A 16,860-nucleotide genomic window follows, 5' to 3' on the forward strand; every position below is an offset into this window, starting at 1 on the left:
TTCATGCCACTGGAAACCTCTTCATACTTTCTTCTGGGCAAGTAAAGAACCAAGATGCCTACTAACTTCACCGTAGTGCCAGTGGAAGATGCGGAAAGAGACAGCAACACTGCGGCTGCTCCTGGAACCAGTAAACCCATCAGCCTGGGCAACATTTTTGGGGAGGAAGATGATGAGGACAACTTGGAAGGACTTAACTCAGGTAGGAATATGCAACAAACAAGATATTTGCTTTGGCTTGTGGGCATGCTCAGGGAGGTCCAGTTTCAATATCCTTTTATTACTGCTCAGGGTCATGTGGTAGCTATCCCAGCATACAATGGGCAAAGATTAGGGGTTAAAATGTGCAAGTTTGATAGACTGTGTGCGTCATAGTATAACTGTACAATTGGAAGCATGCATACACCCACACTGAGTTTTTAAGTGACGCCATTCAACTAGCTAGAACTTGCAGAGCAGCTTGATAAGTGTGATAGAGGGAGGTACTATGTTGTTACTTACATCTTTGCAATGCTGATTTATGGTTGGGGTTCTTCACTATATGGCTGTAACGCTGGGCTCTGTGTCTATTGTAAAAGAACACAACCTATGAAATGAATGAACAAATGAAGTGCAATTGATAAAAAAGGTAGTAATCTCTGCAAATGTAAGGGAAAATGCAGTATCCACAAACACACTTTCAGCATTCCTGTCCATTTTAACTGCTTTATCTAAGAGAAAACTTTACTATGATTATTTATAGTTCAGAGCTTATAGATATTTAATCCCTGTTTTGTTGGGTGTCTGTCTAATATAATAAATGATAAGATTTATTCAGCTACTGCCTTATTTAGTTATGTGGAATAACAAACTAGGAAACTAAGATCTGTTTATAAAAAGGGATATTTTTGTTTATGGATAAGTACTTTTATTTATTTTAGTTTGCAGATCAGATCTGTTAATTTCAGACACATTATGCCACCAGTGATGTCATGTTTTTAAATGAAACACTAAAAATGAACAAGGACATGTTGAAATGGCAGGTAGTTTATGGTAGCTAGTCAGATACAACAAGCAGGACATGTATTGAGCCTATAATAAGAGGAGGTGAACGGTAGGATTATGAGGTATTATCTTCCATGTTGAAGTTTAATGTACAAATGATCAATGCTGGCTAATAAATGAAAATGTTTGCTTTAAAATGTCCAAAATGTCATTGGACACGAGTCAATATTTTGTGACTCTATTACTGTACTGGCAGTTTTATGTGGCTTTGTCATATTAGGAAAGTGCCCCAAGTTGCTTTTCTGTAAAACATCACGCCAAAAATCTGAGTAGACGGGACCAAGTAATATGGAGGTTACATTTCAGATACTGCTCAGGTCTGAACTGTATTGCCATTACACTGTATGGTACAATTAACCTTATTTGTATGGTGCACACTGCTATGAAGGTTAGAGGGACGAACCATTCTCTTCAGTTTATATATGAGAAGCTTAGAGAGAGAGGGACATAAAATCCTTCACTCTGAATATTTGAATGTTTGCCTTCAGGCCAATGGTTTTAGTGATCCAAAATGCAGCCTGAAAGGTTATAAAACTCATTTGTTCCATCTGCCATTAAGTGAATTTAAATAGCAGCCGTTAAATGTTGGTGGAACATTGCATGGTCACAGAACACAACTAAGTGATGCCAAATATCATACTACCATATAGTATATCTTATCTTAATTAAGTTCAGTTACACTCAATTTAAGTGTTTTTTGGAAGACAAAAACAACAATTTGTTAATCAGATTTCAGGTCAGATTTCTTAGAAGGGTTGTGTTTGCTGTTTGATACCCAACGCATGTGTAGCTTTATCTGACCTGATAATGAGAAACATTATCACAGAATGCGGTATGTTTTCTTGCCAAGTTGCTACACCTGTTACATTCCACAGTGTGTTGACCACATGCTTTTGTTCTAGGATTAAATACCTAAAAATCTCCACAGACACGTTAACAAGACAATTCCTGTTGAACTGGAAGTGACGGCTCATTTCATCTTGCACCAGCCTTCCCTGAGGTTATCTGTAAACTTAACATAGTTTGAACATGAGGTTTGTTCAGAAGCTTGTTGGAATGTTCAATCAATCCAACTAGTTAGGAAAGCAATAGCTAGATAGATAGGGAGCCATTAATTCAGCCAACTTTCCTCAAAACACTATGTGACCTGTGTACATGTGGTCTGAATCAGAGCATTGAGGACTGCTGCCATGGAGTACGTATGATAAAGTTGCCCTTGGGCATTTTAGTTAAAAGGTTGGGATCTCAGTGTCTTATTATCATGCACTGTTAAGCTAAATTATGATTTTGCATGGCAACTCTTGAAAATGCAAGTAAAAAATGAATCCTAGAACTTTTTTAATAACAAAAAAGCCTTTGTTAAGCACCCAAATGTTGTCTCCTTTCTTTTAGGGGAAAGGCTTTTGTGAGTGGAAAGGGTTTTTTGGGGTATATTATCATATCAAGATTCCACTTTAAGGTTTGCTACAACCATCCATCTCAGTATAAGTTGAACTACACTTTAAAAAGCTAATTGAAGTAAGTCCTGAGTTTCTTGAGTTATTTCAACTTGCTTTGTTACTTACTGTATTCACCATGCCTCCCAAGAGATAAAAGGGAGAGGCATCCAACCACTTCCTGCTTTTAAGCTTTTACTGATATTATCAGTGATGATGGTACATGGGGTTTGTATTCAGTTAAATGTTTAGATTTAGTATTTAGTTTATTTGTACTTATTTTGGCTTATGGTGAGGACTATGCTGTGAATGACATGTGTGTAAACAATATTAACTGATATATGGCCTAGATAGATTGGAGGGCCTATTTAAAGGAAGAGTTTAAAGTAGTTTATAGGAAGGGGATGTCTGTTTGCATGTGAGCATGCCTAAACTTTCCTGAGTTCAGCCAGTTAAGATAAATTTGATTTGTTCTTTTCATGCAACTTGTCTAGACTCCTTTGTTTTTCTGAATTCACCTTTATTAGTCATTGATCCCAAAGACCTGCATGTTGACACTAGTTCTCCTTGACAAACATATCAAAGGTGTACTCCAGAGATTTTGTATCACTCTCCCCATAAAGTCAAGGGTTGTGTGAGACAAATTAAAAATAGGATGGTCAAATTGAATGCAGAGATATTGTAGGTTTGTGTGTTAAACTCCAAAAAACACTAAATCCTACATTTCCCATAATGCAACTTGACAATATGTTTCATTAGACCCCTTCCTGGTATATTTTGAGCTCCACCACTCCTGTTGGCAATAATGGGTTGTTAATAATTTAAACTCTGTGAAATTGGTGCCTGTAAATAGACAGAACAGACTGTTGGATAATCCCCCCAATAACAAAAGCATCTCTCCGTACTCAGAGATCTAAAATAATGAACAGGAAAATATCAGTCCAAAGGTTATGTCTACCATTTATGTCTTTCACTGTAAAGACAGATCTTCATGAACATGCAGCACACAGCAGTGCACACACCCACATATGCACACACATGTGCTGACTAGACAAGATGCCATCTGTATACACAATAACATGTCAGTACCATCATTTTCCAAAGCAGTGTTATGTTTCATATTGTCCGACTTTCTGCCTGTATGATTATTCCATATAGGCTGCACACAACACATAGGTTTGGTAGGTCTCGAATAGATTTGTATAAGTTGTTAATGAAGTCAAACCAAAAAGTGTGAACCTGAACCCTTTGTTTAAAGCCAGTGGCTGGAGAGTGAAATGTAATCTTAAATGTTTCATTAAGCCTCTTGTAATGCCTGAGGAGCACCACCAGTGCCACCTTGTTGTGTATGTGCTATCTCTGTTAGCACAAACACCTTCCAGATTCCTGGTCTCCGCAAAGGGCTATAATAATCCTATCAGATAAAGCAATCACAGAGAGAGACATTAGTTTCACTCCTACATCATGTCCTTTCCTCTTGGCAACAAGATTCAACACTTACAGTGATGTTTTGCTGGAAAGGAGGTTAATCATCATTCATAGTATTGTTTCCCATGTCTTATGACTGGAGGGTTGGGCTCATTGCCCATACTAACTGCCATCCTGCTGTAAAACTTCTCCCTTGCAGTGATTCTAAAGGAAGTTTATTTCTATTTAAATTTCCTGTTACTTTTGTTTGTTTGGATTGTGACTAATCAAACCGGCTTGACTCTAAGAATTGTAAGTATTTTTAGGCTGTGCATGGTTAGGGTTATGGGTTGGTTACAGTATACATTACCTCTATGACCTTTGAGTTGCTTCCATTACTTTTGCTACACCCTTTATACAACAGAGACATGCTTCTTCGAATCTTCTGACTATGCAGCATACCTTTTGGACTTCACCACTTATGCTGATAATTCAAAATGGCAGCAGTAAATCAATATAATACAATACACTAAAATTCCTGCAAGATGACTTCAATATACTGATCATCAACCGAGCTGTTTTTTTTTGGATAAGAGAGACAAAAGAACCTACCTTTATGACTCAGCTGTTCCCATGAAAAGAGATTTTTCTGTGTTGTATTTTAGTTTGCTATATTCTATCATATGAAATGGCAAGTACTGCTTCATACTGCATTATTTGCACTTAATAAATGCTCCGGTACACAGAAATCTAGTAAAAATTACAGTCAATATTTCAAACACATCTGCTTATTGCACAAACTCATGCCAAAAAGTAGCTTAATATCTCAATAAACCCATTAGATGAGAAGATGAACTAGTTGGGTAGTTTTAGTTCCAATATTTTATGATGATGTAGGCTGCCGTTCACACTGCTTACCTTACTGGGTATTGCAAGAACAATTTGCTGAGTTCTCTGGGGAATATACAGCGCAACAGCATCATTTAGTGGTTTGTTTAGGCTACTGCCTTACACTAATACACTAACTATAATATAATATCTCTTTTTACCCCTTGTGATATGATGAACATCTGCAATGTGGACATCTGCTGGTTAACATGTTTATTACATGGGAAGGAGCTCATATCTTGTCATTTGTTGTTGTTGGTGTACCAATGAATGGATTAATTAATAAATGAATCCAATTACCAAGGCTTCCTGTACAGTCGACTAATCTGTTGATCAAAAACCAAGATTGGGATCAGTTTCATACAGCAGTACATAATTATGTGTTTGCTTGATATGAAAATGCAGGATTTGAAAAAATTAAAGGAGACAGACAGACAGACAAACAGACAAACAGACAGACAGACAGACAGACCAAACAACAGATTTATACTTATCTGCTAAATCAGCGTGTATATGTCAATAGGTAGGTCAATGTATGGTCTTAGTATTAAACAAACTTTGTAAGAGCTACAGACTGCAACACTTTCCTTTTAAAATAATACCATAGAAAAGTACTTAAAATGTTCCAATAAGTCTGTAAGTCTGTGTGTGTATGTGTACTAGATACTACTTATGTTGTGCAAATATTAATCTATTTACAGTCACATTCTATAAAGCAAGTACCCATAATGGTCATCATTCAATTTTAGGTTGAGGTCAAAGAACAGGTAAGGGTTAGTTTAAGGTGAGGGTAAGGCGTACACAAGTGGTGGTTAGGGTTAGGGTATGTCTGCAGGTAAAGAATGTGTGTGTGTCTGCTAAATTGAGTTGTAGACCTTGGTGGCGAGGACATGTTTGGAAAGTGAGGACATTTTAACCGGTCCTCACTTTGTGACAGACTGCTTCAGACTGATTCATGGTTAGGGTTAGAATTGAGTTGAGGTTCAGTTTAGGGTTAGGTTTGTGTGAATGTGTGTGTATTTGTGTGTGTATGGTCTGTCACAGGCTACTCTTTTGGAGACAAATTAGGACCAGTTAATTGGGGGCTGCTTGTCCAATTGGGGACAAAAGCTGTGTCCCCAACTGGGAAGAAGCTGATTTTAGGGTCAGTGGTTAAGGTTAGGGTTAGGTTAAGTTAGGATAAGGGTTAGGGCTAGGCAAGTAGTGGTGATGGTGAGGGTTTGGATTAGTCTTCAGGACATTAATGTAAGTCTGTGTAATGTCCTCAAAAGTGTGTGTGGTCTAATGTGTGTGTGTGTGTGTGTGTGTGTGTGTGTGTGTGTGTGTGTGTGTGTATTTTAATAATTACTACATTACTGTAGTTTTCACAGCACTTCTGGTGGTATTACATCACTGGGGTGGACATTCAAAGGTATTGCATGTTGTCTAATACCTCTATTTCAGATATCACATGAGTTATGAAATATGGATTAATGTGACACACTTTAGTACAGCTGAGTTGTTTAATTGTCCATCACTGCTGCTGCACCAGTAAAACTGTCTGATAACCCACCCAGTGATAGTACGAGGGAAAATAGGATTTTCTCTTAACATGCAGACAATCAAATGTTCCTTACATTGTGATCTAAAATATCTTGTTCTTTCAGATTTAATGTACGTACATCAAGGTCTGCCGCAAGCTATCTGCGAAATAGTCTGTTGAGATAATATGACTAAATATTCACCCACTGTCTATACAAAGGAGGTTAGACCAGTTGTCCTAATTCCCTGTTTCCAGTGTTGAGTCTAATGCATTCTATTACGTCATTAACACTCCCAGAACAATAAGATCAACAGTTTAGGATGGAGACAAAGTGGCTGCAGAATTCCGCAAAACTAACACATTACACGATTACAGATCTAACCCTGCTGTAAACTCTGCACACTAGACTTTATATTCTCCAGAAAGACCCCCTCAACAAAGGATATGGCTAAGAGCTTTGACAGTGGGTTTACCCTGTATTGGCATGAATGTAGGAAAAATAAGCAGTTATACTTAAATAATCTTCCTAGCTCATCAATGCATGCTGCATTTTCTTACAATCTTCACCATGTCATGTGCATCCACAGTACAGTGTTCTTCTTATTAACTGCTCTTCAGTGATCTCTAAACCACTGTTAGACCATGGGTTCTTCCAGGCAATAAAGATGGGCCGACAACAGAGTGATCTAGTGTGATAATATACCAAATCTAATAGGCTGAGACCACTGCATGACAACCAGGGGCAAGAGAAGCCAAAATGAGAAGCAGCTTGAAAGGCACATCTCAGCATTACTCTATGCTTCTTTGTCTTTACATGACTTGAGAGCTGATTTTAGCAAGGGGATAAAGTGTGGGCAAAGCCTAAATTTGTTTGCCAAAAACTGAAACAATTCACCTCTGACTGTGTATTGATGGAGACATCAATACACAATACTGGGCCATCTTATCATGAAGTTAGGTAGGAAACTGCTACTGTGCCATAAATTTGTTTTTTTGATTATGGAGTGCTCACTTCTCACTCAGGGTAGTACAGGTGTAGCCAGATGTCAGATTGTTTACTGGTGGCAAGCCTCATGCTGCCTTTACATGGGCAAAAACAAATACATCCTAAATCAGATCAGTGATTAACAGAGCCAAGTGCAATGGCATTTGATACCACCTATATTCATTTTGGTACTATTACTGTTTGCATAATTTATTGACAAGGACCTCATAGCTAACAAGATGGTAATTGTAGTGTGCCAGAATGTCATGAATTAAACAAAGTTGCGAATTAAACCAATGTTGCAACACTAGCACTAGCTTGGATAATGTTGCTAATGTTCTTTTAACTCTATATTCTGATAAAGAATAGCTGAAATAATAAAATAACACTGGCAATCTCTGTTTTCTGTTACTATTACTACTAATAGTAATATTAATTACTATTACTCCTTTTTTTTAAAAAACAGATATAGTATACAGATTTCCATGAGGGTAGTTACACAAAGCAGTAGGCTAGGTCAAAAAATATGGCTAATAATCAGCAAAGACACTAGATAACGGCTAGTTATCTGGTGGTGTTTCCATACGTATTTGTCAACTAAAAATATGTCCATACATTTTTGTTGATTCAAAAATAATTATGTAGTTACTGATAAGACCAACGTGTCTTTTGATAACACTGACAAATAACAAGTAAAAACAAAACAATAGCTAATGATTTCTGAATAATGAGCAGTGTTCGTTATCTTCACAGGAGGAGCTGCTCCACAGCTTTTGGTTCTAGAGGATATTGGGCTTGGTTTACTGACTATATTAACTGCATGTTAAAATGTTTAACTGAGAGTTTCCTTGGTAATGCTACCTGCTGGGGCCATTTACATTCAAAATATTATAGTAAACAAACTGCCTCGCTAGCTGCTAACTTAACCTACCTGCCTGAAAATTACGGCATACAATTACCAAACAGATGGTTTCATGAAAGATTCATTGCTCTCTGTTGATGCCTACATACTTTCATTTGTATTATTTTCATTCCCAACGATTAACTTATACAATAAACTCGCTTGCTCACGGTGTACCAACAAGACAACAGCAATGAGTTTCATTGTGCCTGCAAATAATTGATCAGTTAAGGAAATTCAATGTTTTCAGTCATCGTGAATATCTTGGCAGTCCTTCCAAATTTTTAGTCAGGTCCAAGTGGAGATGAATGGCAAATAAAAACAAAATATAATGTTTGAAACAGTTATAATCCATTGTGCATTATCACCCTACTTATGTGTCCTGTCCACTAACTACTGCAGTATTACTAAAACAAAACTTACAATCAGTACTACTGCTGCTACAGCTTTATTGATACTATCATAAGACCTGGTGAGGGTGCTGCTTTTATTCTGTTCATGCTTTTGTATTGTGTGCATCTTACTGTTGCTTATAGGTTTTTTTCCTGTGTGTCACACCAGGTGATGAAAGCCAGAGAGAATCCAGTCCATTCATCCACTCAGACGATGACCGTGAACAGTACGATGGCAAGAACATGGCCCTGTTTGAGGTAAGACTTCAAAAAGAAGTCATTTCTATACTGAAGTCAAAGTGCTGTATGATATGATCTATGATACAGATAGATAATATAATCATATTGTGTGCCATAACATTTATGAATAACTAACAAGTGACTAAGTCTAAGTTATTTGATGCTCCTGACCCAGAGGTCATAGAAGTAGGTCTTAGATGATAAGGTTCCTGGTCCAGATGGAAGAATGTACATGTGGACTTGCAGTAATGTTCCCATACCACAATAACAACCTCAGTCTTATCCACAGGTATGAAGGTGTTGACAAAAAAGGAATGTGCATGTTTTCATAGCTTATTTTACTCATGATTTATGTTTTTTGTGTCCCTCTGCAGGAAGAAATGGACAGTAATCCCATGGTTTCATCTTTTCTCAGCAAGCTGGCTAACTACACTAACCTGTCCCAAGGTGTTCGAGAGCACGAGGAGTATGAGTACGAGGATGGGGTCAGGAGGGTCACTGTCACGGTATGGACTTTTTTTTTTAATCAACCTTTCAATTTTTGACCCTATGTGATCTTTAAGTAGGGATTGTAAGAAGCCAGCATGTTTGCTGCAACCCTGCAGTTTTCTTATTTTCTCAAAGAATGTTTCAACAAAGAAAATTAAGTCTTGTTGAACTTTTAACACATATTCTGACATGGTAGGTCAAACCTTCTATGGGGCCCCAGGATGAAAGTTTGTTGTTAGGCCCTTATTGACCCTCTACAGATGAAATGATAATATAATTGATTACAATTAGACATAAAATTAACTGACTACAATTATGATAATTGTGTAATCATTCAAGTAATTCACTTCTAAAATGTGAATATTTGCTAGTTTTGACATTTTTTCCATGGCAGTAAACAAACTGAACATGTTTGGATTTGTGACTTTTAGTCAGACAAAACAAGTAATGTGAAATTGTTATCTTGCGTTTGGGCTAATAATGTGAATTTTTACCTATCTCCCTCATTTTATGACCATTTTCATCAAACTCTGGTCCTTATTCTTTGAAGTCCAATAGTGAGGCTGAAACTAGTGATTGTTTGATTTGTTTAATATATAAAATACCCATAAAATCTTGAAATTGTTCTTTTATTTCTCCAACCAACGGTCCAAAATACAGATGACGAAAACCATCAAATATTCATATTTGCGAAGCTGGAACCACCATTTTCGATGGCCGATTTAATGGCGGTGGTTGATGATTTTAACAATTCATTCATTCACAAAGATTTTGAGATTAAAGATGTAATTAATCGACTACTTGAATAGCTTTTTTAGTTCGAGACGGAAGCAAAAAGTAGAATATTATATTCACCACAAACTATGGAGATATTTCTTATGCCTACATCTGAAAGGCCTCATTTTACTCACCGAGCAGCATTCCCCTTGTTTCTGAGACCATGGGTAGTCAAGACTGAATATGTCATTATGGGCAAACACAATCAAATGCAGTCAAAAAGTGCACTTTTCTTTTACCCAAATTTGGAGGTCACAACCTGTATATCCCCATAACCCAATGTGTGTCATTGTTTAATAGGGCATTCAGGTGATGCTTGTCAACTTGAAAAATTGTGGAATAGTATATGACAACATTGTCTTTAACAGTTATCTGTGTTCTGTGCCTTTGTGTATCTAATGCCAAACTACCTACCAATAGCACACAGTCATTTTTAGCTGTCAGTATTCAAAAAAACTATGTATTTTTGTATTAACATGAAGTAATGTAATACATGAAATGTTATTTCCCTTGTGCATTGAATTGTGGGACAGTAGTGTACATCAACAGCACACATTTTCATCAAACCTTGTTGACTTCAATACTGACATTTTTGAGTGTACTGTATGTACTCACTTTACTAAGAATGAAATGTACTGTTTGTTAGTGTTCCAGCCTGGATATATTGTTCATAACTGGAAGTCATGGATGTATCTGTATGAACCATTAATCTGGTATGCAATGTGGTTGGTGTGTTGGCAGAACTTGAATTTGAAGTGTTGTTTTCCAGTTTCTTCGATGATATCAGCTGGCTGAGGACGTGTGAAAGCTTTGCTGAATGAAACAAAGAGAGCTAAGAAGAAGAGGAAGTGAGTCAGATAAGAGGAAAAGAGAAGACAGAGGTGAATTCAGGCAGAAAGTGAGAAATCTATCCATATTGAACCACTTGAGGTTCATGTGACAGAAGAGGGGATTGTGTGGGCAGCCTATTAAAAAAAACAACTAACCCTCAATGAATGCAGAATACATTACCAGCTAAAGTAAACATCCCTCAACTGATTAATGACGTAACAGATTCTGTTGGCATAAGAACAGTTGATCTTACGCGTCCTGCTTTTCAAACAGCCTAATATTGTTTCTTTGATAGTACCTCAATAACTGTAGTTGTTATCAACCCTTGAACAAAGTCACAAGAGGAGTAATATCTCTTTGTGCAGTGTAGATAGCCTGCTCAGCGTGGGAAAAAGACTCAGTAACAGGTACATGAAGGTTGTGATCAAAAAGGACACTTTTCCTCTGCTTAAAGTGCAAACCACAGTGAGAGTTACTAGAAGACAGATAACTCTCCTCTCAGCCATCATAGTGAATATAACTGTGTATGCAGGGTGGGAGGTTGCGTTTGAGCGCCAGCTGGAGGTGGAAAGTGGAGGTGGTTCCTTCCTACTGTGCCAGCTGGCGCACCTCTTTCTGAAAGTGTTAAAACTGACAAAGAGGGAAAGAGCAGCCTTGTTATAGGCACACAAGGCAACTCGTTTTCACAGTTTCTTTTTTCCAGTGCAGGATGATGTGCAAAGTTTATATGTGTGTTTGGATAATTATTGAGTTGTGTATGATTTAAATGTCATCTGGTCTGTAACATCTGTTATGTGTGGGAATAGATGGACTGTCTGTGTGTGTCATCAGTGTCACAGATCTCTGTGAAAGATGGCCTTTCTGTTGCACTGTCGGTCATGAAAGATAAGAATGAAAAACAATTTAAGGAATGCTGTGACGTTTTGCGCTTATTCATTATTATATGCTAGATGCCAAGTGTCATTTATTTTTTGTCAAATATAAGGCCACAACCAGCACCAGCAGAGAGGTTAGCTTAGCTTAGCTTAGTAAAGCACCATAATTAACATGAAAATCTTGTTTGTTTTGTTGTGGTTTTAGAGGAGGTTATGTGCTGGACTATTTCATGGTCAGACTCAGTCACTTTTAAGTATTACTTTAAGGGCAGTCTAGAAAAGTTTTTTTTCCATAGTGATAACCCTTCTACATTGTAACACCAATATGCACCAAGCTAAATGGCGTAGCACAGCTATTGTATCTTAGGCCCTAAACTTAAGTGTTAGCTGAGAAGATAGATACCACTCTAATTTTCTTCTGTGAAATAAGACTACACCCTGCCGCTGCTTAGCTTAGCCTAAAAGCTTGGAAACAAAGGGGAAACAGTTAGCCTGGCTGTCTGTAAAGCACCATAATTAACATGAAAATCTTGTTTGTTTTATTGTGGTTTTACAGGAGGTTATATGCTGGACTATTCCATGGCCAGACTCAGTCACTTTAAAATATTACTTTAAGTAGCCTACCATCTAAAAAAAGTTTTTGTCCCATACTGAAAACCTCTCTACATTGTATGGATATGGATAGCGCTGTTATTGTATCTTATGCCCTAAACTAAAATGTTAGGTGAGAAGATCGATACCACTCCAATTTTCTTCTGTGAAATATAAGGCTACAGCCAGCACCAGCAGAGAGCTTAGCTTAGCTTAGCATAAAAACTGGAAACGGGGTGACGGCTAGCCTGGCTCTCTGTAAATGTCCATAATTAACAAGAAAATCTTGTTTTGTTTTGTTGTGGTTGTGGTTTTACAGGAGGTTATACTCTAGACTATTATATGGCAGAGCTCAGTCACTTTAAACTATTTCTTTAAGGGTTTTTTTCCACACTGAAAACCCCTACATTCTAGCACCAATATGCGTCAGACTAAGTGGAGTAGCACATACAGTTATTGTATCTTATGCCCTACACTTAAGTGTATATAAAAATTAAGAAAACTGCCTTGTCAAGACAAAAAAAAAAAGACTTCAGACTTTTTTTTCAAATAGTTTGGAGGATGTAAAAGAGAGATGGAACCTCATCTCAATTAAGCTGTGGAAACTAGAAATTCTCCTTAAAGAAGTACTGAGACCTTTATTTGGTCATTGTTTGTTGGTCATTGTGAATATGTTTAAACAAAGACAGTAGCTGCCTTCTCAGTAGTGTTGCGGACACTGCACTTTGTAGATTGGTTGGGAGGTTGACCGTGTGGGACCTTGGACTGTTGCTCTGTGTAGAGGCTTTAATGATGTCTTACTAAAACCCGCCCCCTGAATGATAGCTGTGTTTTTTTAAGAGTACACTGAAGGAGTGTTGAGATCTGAGGCTAGAGACTCAAAAGAAGAAGACATGCACTGCAGAGAGAGTGAGGGGGAGAAAAAAGAGAGAGAGAACGATAGAGTAACATAAGAGGGAAGATGTGGGAGATTTGGAAAGCCACATCAGGCGCCTCGCAGTATGTTGACAGACAACTGAGTGCAGTGGAGAAAGCAAAGGAAAATGTGTTTATAACTCGAAAAATGGTACGTACATTTTGGGTTTTGGGAAGGGAAGTAGAAGTAGGGGTATTTGTATGGTGTCATGTGGAGTATAGATATTATAGAAGCAGTGTGACAGGAGCTCACGCACAGCAACACTCCAATACTCCACAGCTAGAGCCACAGAATGGCTCTATGTTAAACGTGACAGTAATAACTTTATGATGTTCTGATTACATTGATAATGGTTATATAATTACTGCAATCATACTTTTATGAAACATGCTGCATCTCAAATGACTGGCAGTCAAATCAATTCTTTCTGTTCTCGAATTTGAGTCAGGACAGTGATAAAAATCCTGGTCCGTGTCTGTGAAGTACTACGCTATTGTCATTCAAGCTTTTTGCTCTTTTCTTCTTTTTATTAATCTTTTCAATTTACATTTCTTTTGATCTGCATCATTTTTGTGCATGCATGAAACTAAAACATTTAGTGGATCATTTTTGCCAATCCTAATTTATTCCTATTTAGTCCAAAGAGCATAGAGAACTACTCCTCCAGTTCAGTCTGAAAGGTACAGTACTGCCATGGATGACAAACCAACAAATTTTGTTCAAAAGTTGTATAAACTCCAACATTTTGAAAGAAATTCTAACAGAGTAGCTTATGTGTTACTTGTTTTCATTGGAACATGTAGGTCACCGGAAATTGTTTATTAATATGTTGTATTATTTTGTGTAACCCCTTGTGGGATAGACCAATTTAATATGGTATGATAATAAACATTAATTCATTTATTCATTCATTTTAGTCAAACTAATGTGTGTCTACTATAAAATGTAATGAAAATCACTCAAGCTTTAACGGCAGACTAAAAAATTGCACTTTAAATTAAAAGCACTGTGAAATGGAGCTTAAAGTACTAGTTTATTAATTGATTAGTCAGAAAATTAATCAGCAACTGTTTCGATAATCAATTAATAATCAATTGTAATAAAGATGTTAAAATGATAAAAATGTCATGGTTCCAGCTTCTCAGTTGTGAGGATTTGCTGCGTGTCTTCTTTTATAAGTTGTAACTGCAACATCAAGCATTACAATTTGACACATGACAGACATTTGTTTCATGTCATATATTCTCTTTTTTTGGTGTTGCTATACACTCTCATTTGATCAATAAATGTAAAATGCCGAAAAAATATGTTCCATAGTGCAGGTTTGGTATGTAGAGAGTTTAAGTCACATGTTTTTGGGTTTCAATGGATACGTCTCTTCTTGTCTCTCACCTGTGTGCATATGTGTCTTTTTCCATCCCCAGGGCCCCCAAATGGGAACATTCATTGGGGTGTACCTGCCCTGCATGCAGAACATCCTGGGTGTCATCCTCTTCCTGCGTCTCACGTGGATCGTCGGTACGGCAGGAATCCTGGGCACTTTTGCCATTGTCTCCATGTGCTGCATGTGTGTAAGTAATTGACATTCTCAACAAGTAAAGAAAGAGAGGAGATCCATCATGTCACTACTTTTTGTCAAAAATGAAAGTAGTGTTAGGCCACTGAGATACTGTGAACGATGGATAGACAAACAAGTGTCCCTCTTGGCTATTCTGTATCATTCTATAAATGCCTGAAACGGAACCGCATGTCTGAGATTTATGGCATAGCAGACAAACCTGGGGGCCAATCAATAAATAGACACTCCTCAAAATTTATGGTTTTGCTGATTGACGCTGATTGACGATGGCAGATATATCCACGCCTAAGCTCAGGGCAGGGTCTTTAAGACAAGCATAACATTAGTGTCTTATTTACAACCCTGATTAATACGTCAGTTGCTCCAGATGGTCAAACAGAGAGCTGACTGTTTAAGAAGTTTGAACTTAAATGCTCAGCGGTCATGTGATGTGATGGGAACGATACTGCACACAACACCCTCCTATCCTACAATATATACTCACCCTGGCTGGCAGACTGTGACGCCTTATATCACAGATAAGATCAAATGCCTCTTATGTTTGGATCTGACAATGTGTTCATAGTATTGAGTATTTATATTTGTCAATTAGCCATAATCTTCTTTGATGTATTGACATCAAGGGTGTAGATTACCAATATTTTTACCAATAGTATTTCCAGTTTCAATATTTCAAATGTCATAGAATTGAAAATCTCTTCACTGGACAAAACTAACATCAGTCAGTTGATGTTCAGGTATATAGTGTTGTTAGCTAATCTGTGATCATTGGTCATACATGTCATTTAACTGAAGAACAACTGTCTTTTCTTCCAAAAGTGAATCTGGTCTATTTTTTAAAGAAGCTACAAATGCCAACGTTTATCTTCGAAATTAGAAATGAGAAGAAATGCTTTCCATGAGTGCATCAGGAGCAGAGTTATTATTGCATGTCATTAAGACATGAAAATTATGAATTAATTAATTATTAATTATTAATTATTATTAAGGTAAATGTACTGTCCTACCAAAAAAGTCAAAGTTGAAACCAAACCTAGACCCTTGCCTGTCATTGATTTAATCTAAAAGGCATTTCATTGATGCTTCATTGCCCCAACCAGTTTAAAATGTGTATAAAAGGTTTCATAGGTTCATGTGTTTATTGGCTTTTGAGACACTACAACTTTAAATTACAAGTGAGACTGGTGGGACAGTGGATTGCACTTCTTTTTTGTGGAGTGCAATCATAAAGTTAATTACTTAATTATTTTGTGATTGATAATCTTATCTGAGCCCAGGTCATGTTAATTGCTTTAATATATTACTAGGAAATATAAATATATACAGAAGGAAAGTGCTGAAAAAGATGTATGTATGTAAGTGTGCAGATTAACATGGAAGTTTGAGCACTAAAGAATAACACTGATGACCTCTGATGACCTTTTAAGGATACAGTGAATTTTCCTGGTAAAAAGCTTGGTATGATCAACGAACTTCCTCCAAACCAGATTCTACAGACCTCTGTCAGAGTCTCTGAGAAAGATTCAAAGGAAATGTAGGAGGAAGATTTGGACTCTTTAATAGACGACTTGGTATATATATTATATGGCCACAGTTTTCTAAGCACGAACAAAGTTATTGAAATACAATATAAAATAATAAACCATTTTAAATAATAACATACACAGAACTACCACATAGATGTTGCCCATGGAGGCCTTGAGCTTTTTCTTGATGACAAGTTGATTTAGTTATGCAAAATATGAGACACTTTTCTTTCCCATTTAAAAAAAAAAAAAAAAAAAAAAAACGAGTACAGAAAATATTTTATATAATTATTATTAATATGCTTTTGGTATCAGTCCCAAAATGGAGGCATCTGCACTAGGATCAAATCGTTTCAACAAAAGAGGCGCATGGTTTTTATTATGTGCCCAAATAATACAACACGCCCTGCACTTTTTATTTTCATCTTTTACTTCCTGTAACACCTGCCCTCTTTCTCTCC

The 16,860-nt window shown here is 37.0% G+C and overlaps 1 protein-coding gene across 1 annotated transcript in view; it reads left to right on the forward strand.

The window, feature by feature from the left end:
• The first annotated feature begins 54 nt into the window (after positions 1-54).
• Positions 55-16,860, forward strand: part of LOC128369334 (solute carrier family 12 member 7-like) — a 29,440-nt gene continuing 12,634 nt past the window's right edge. The window contains exons 1-4 of the mRNA XM_053330354.1: positions 55-202; positions 8,745-8,833; positions 9,190-9,321; positions 14,719-14,865. Coding sequence (XP_053186329.1) covers positions 55-202; positions 8,745-8,833; positions 9,190-9,321; positions 14,719-14,865 — 516 coding nt within the window. The remainder of the gene's footprint in view (positions 203-8,744; positions 8,834-9,189; positions 9,322-14,718; positions 14,866-16,860) is intronic.

The sequence above is a fragment of the Scomber japonicus genome, chromosome 12, assembly GCF_027409825.1.
Source record: "Scomber japonicus isolate fScoJap1 chromosome 12, fScoJap1.pri, whole genome shotgun sequence".
In the NCBI taxonomy this organism is placed as follows: Eukaryota; Metazoa; Chordata; class Actinopteri; order Scombriformes; family Scombridae; genus Scomber; species Scomber japonicus.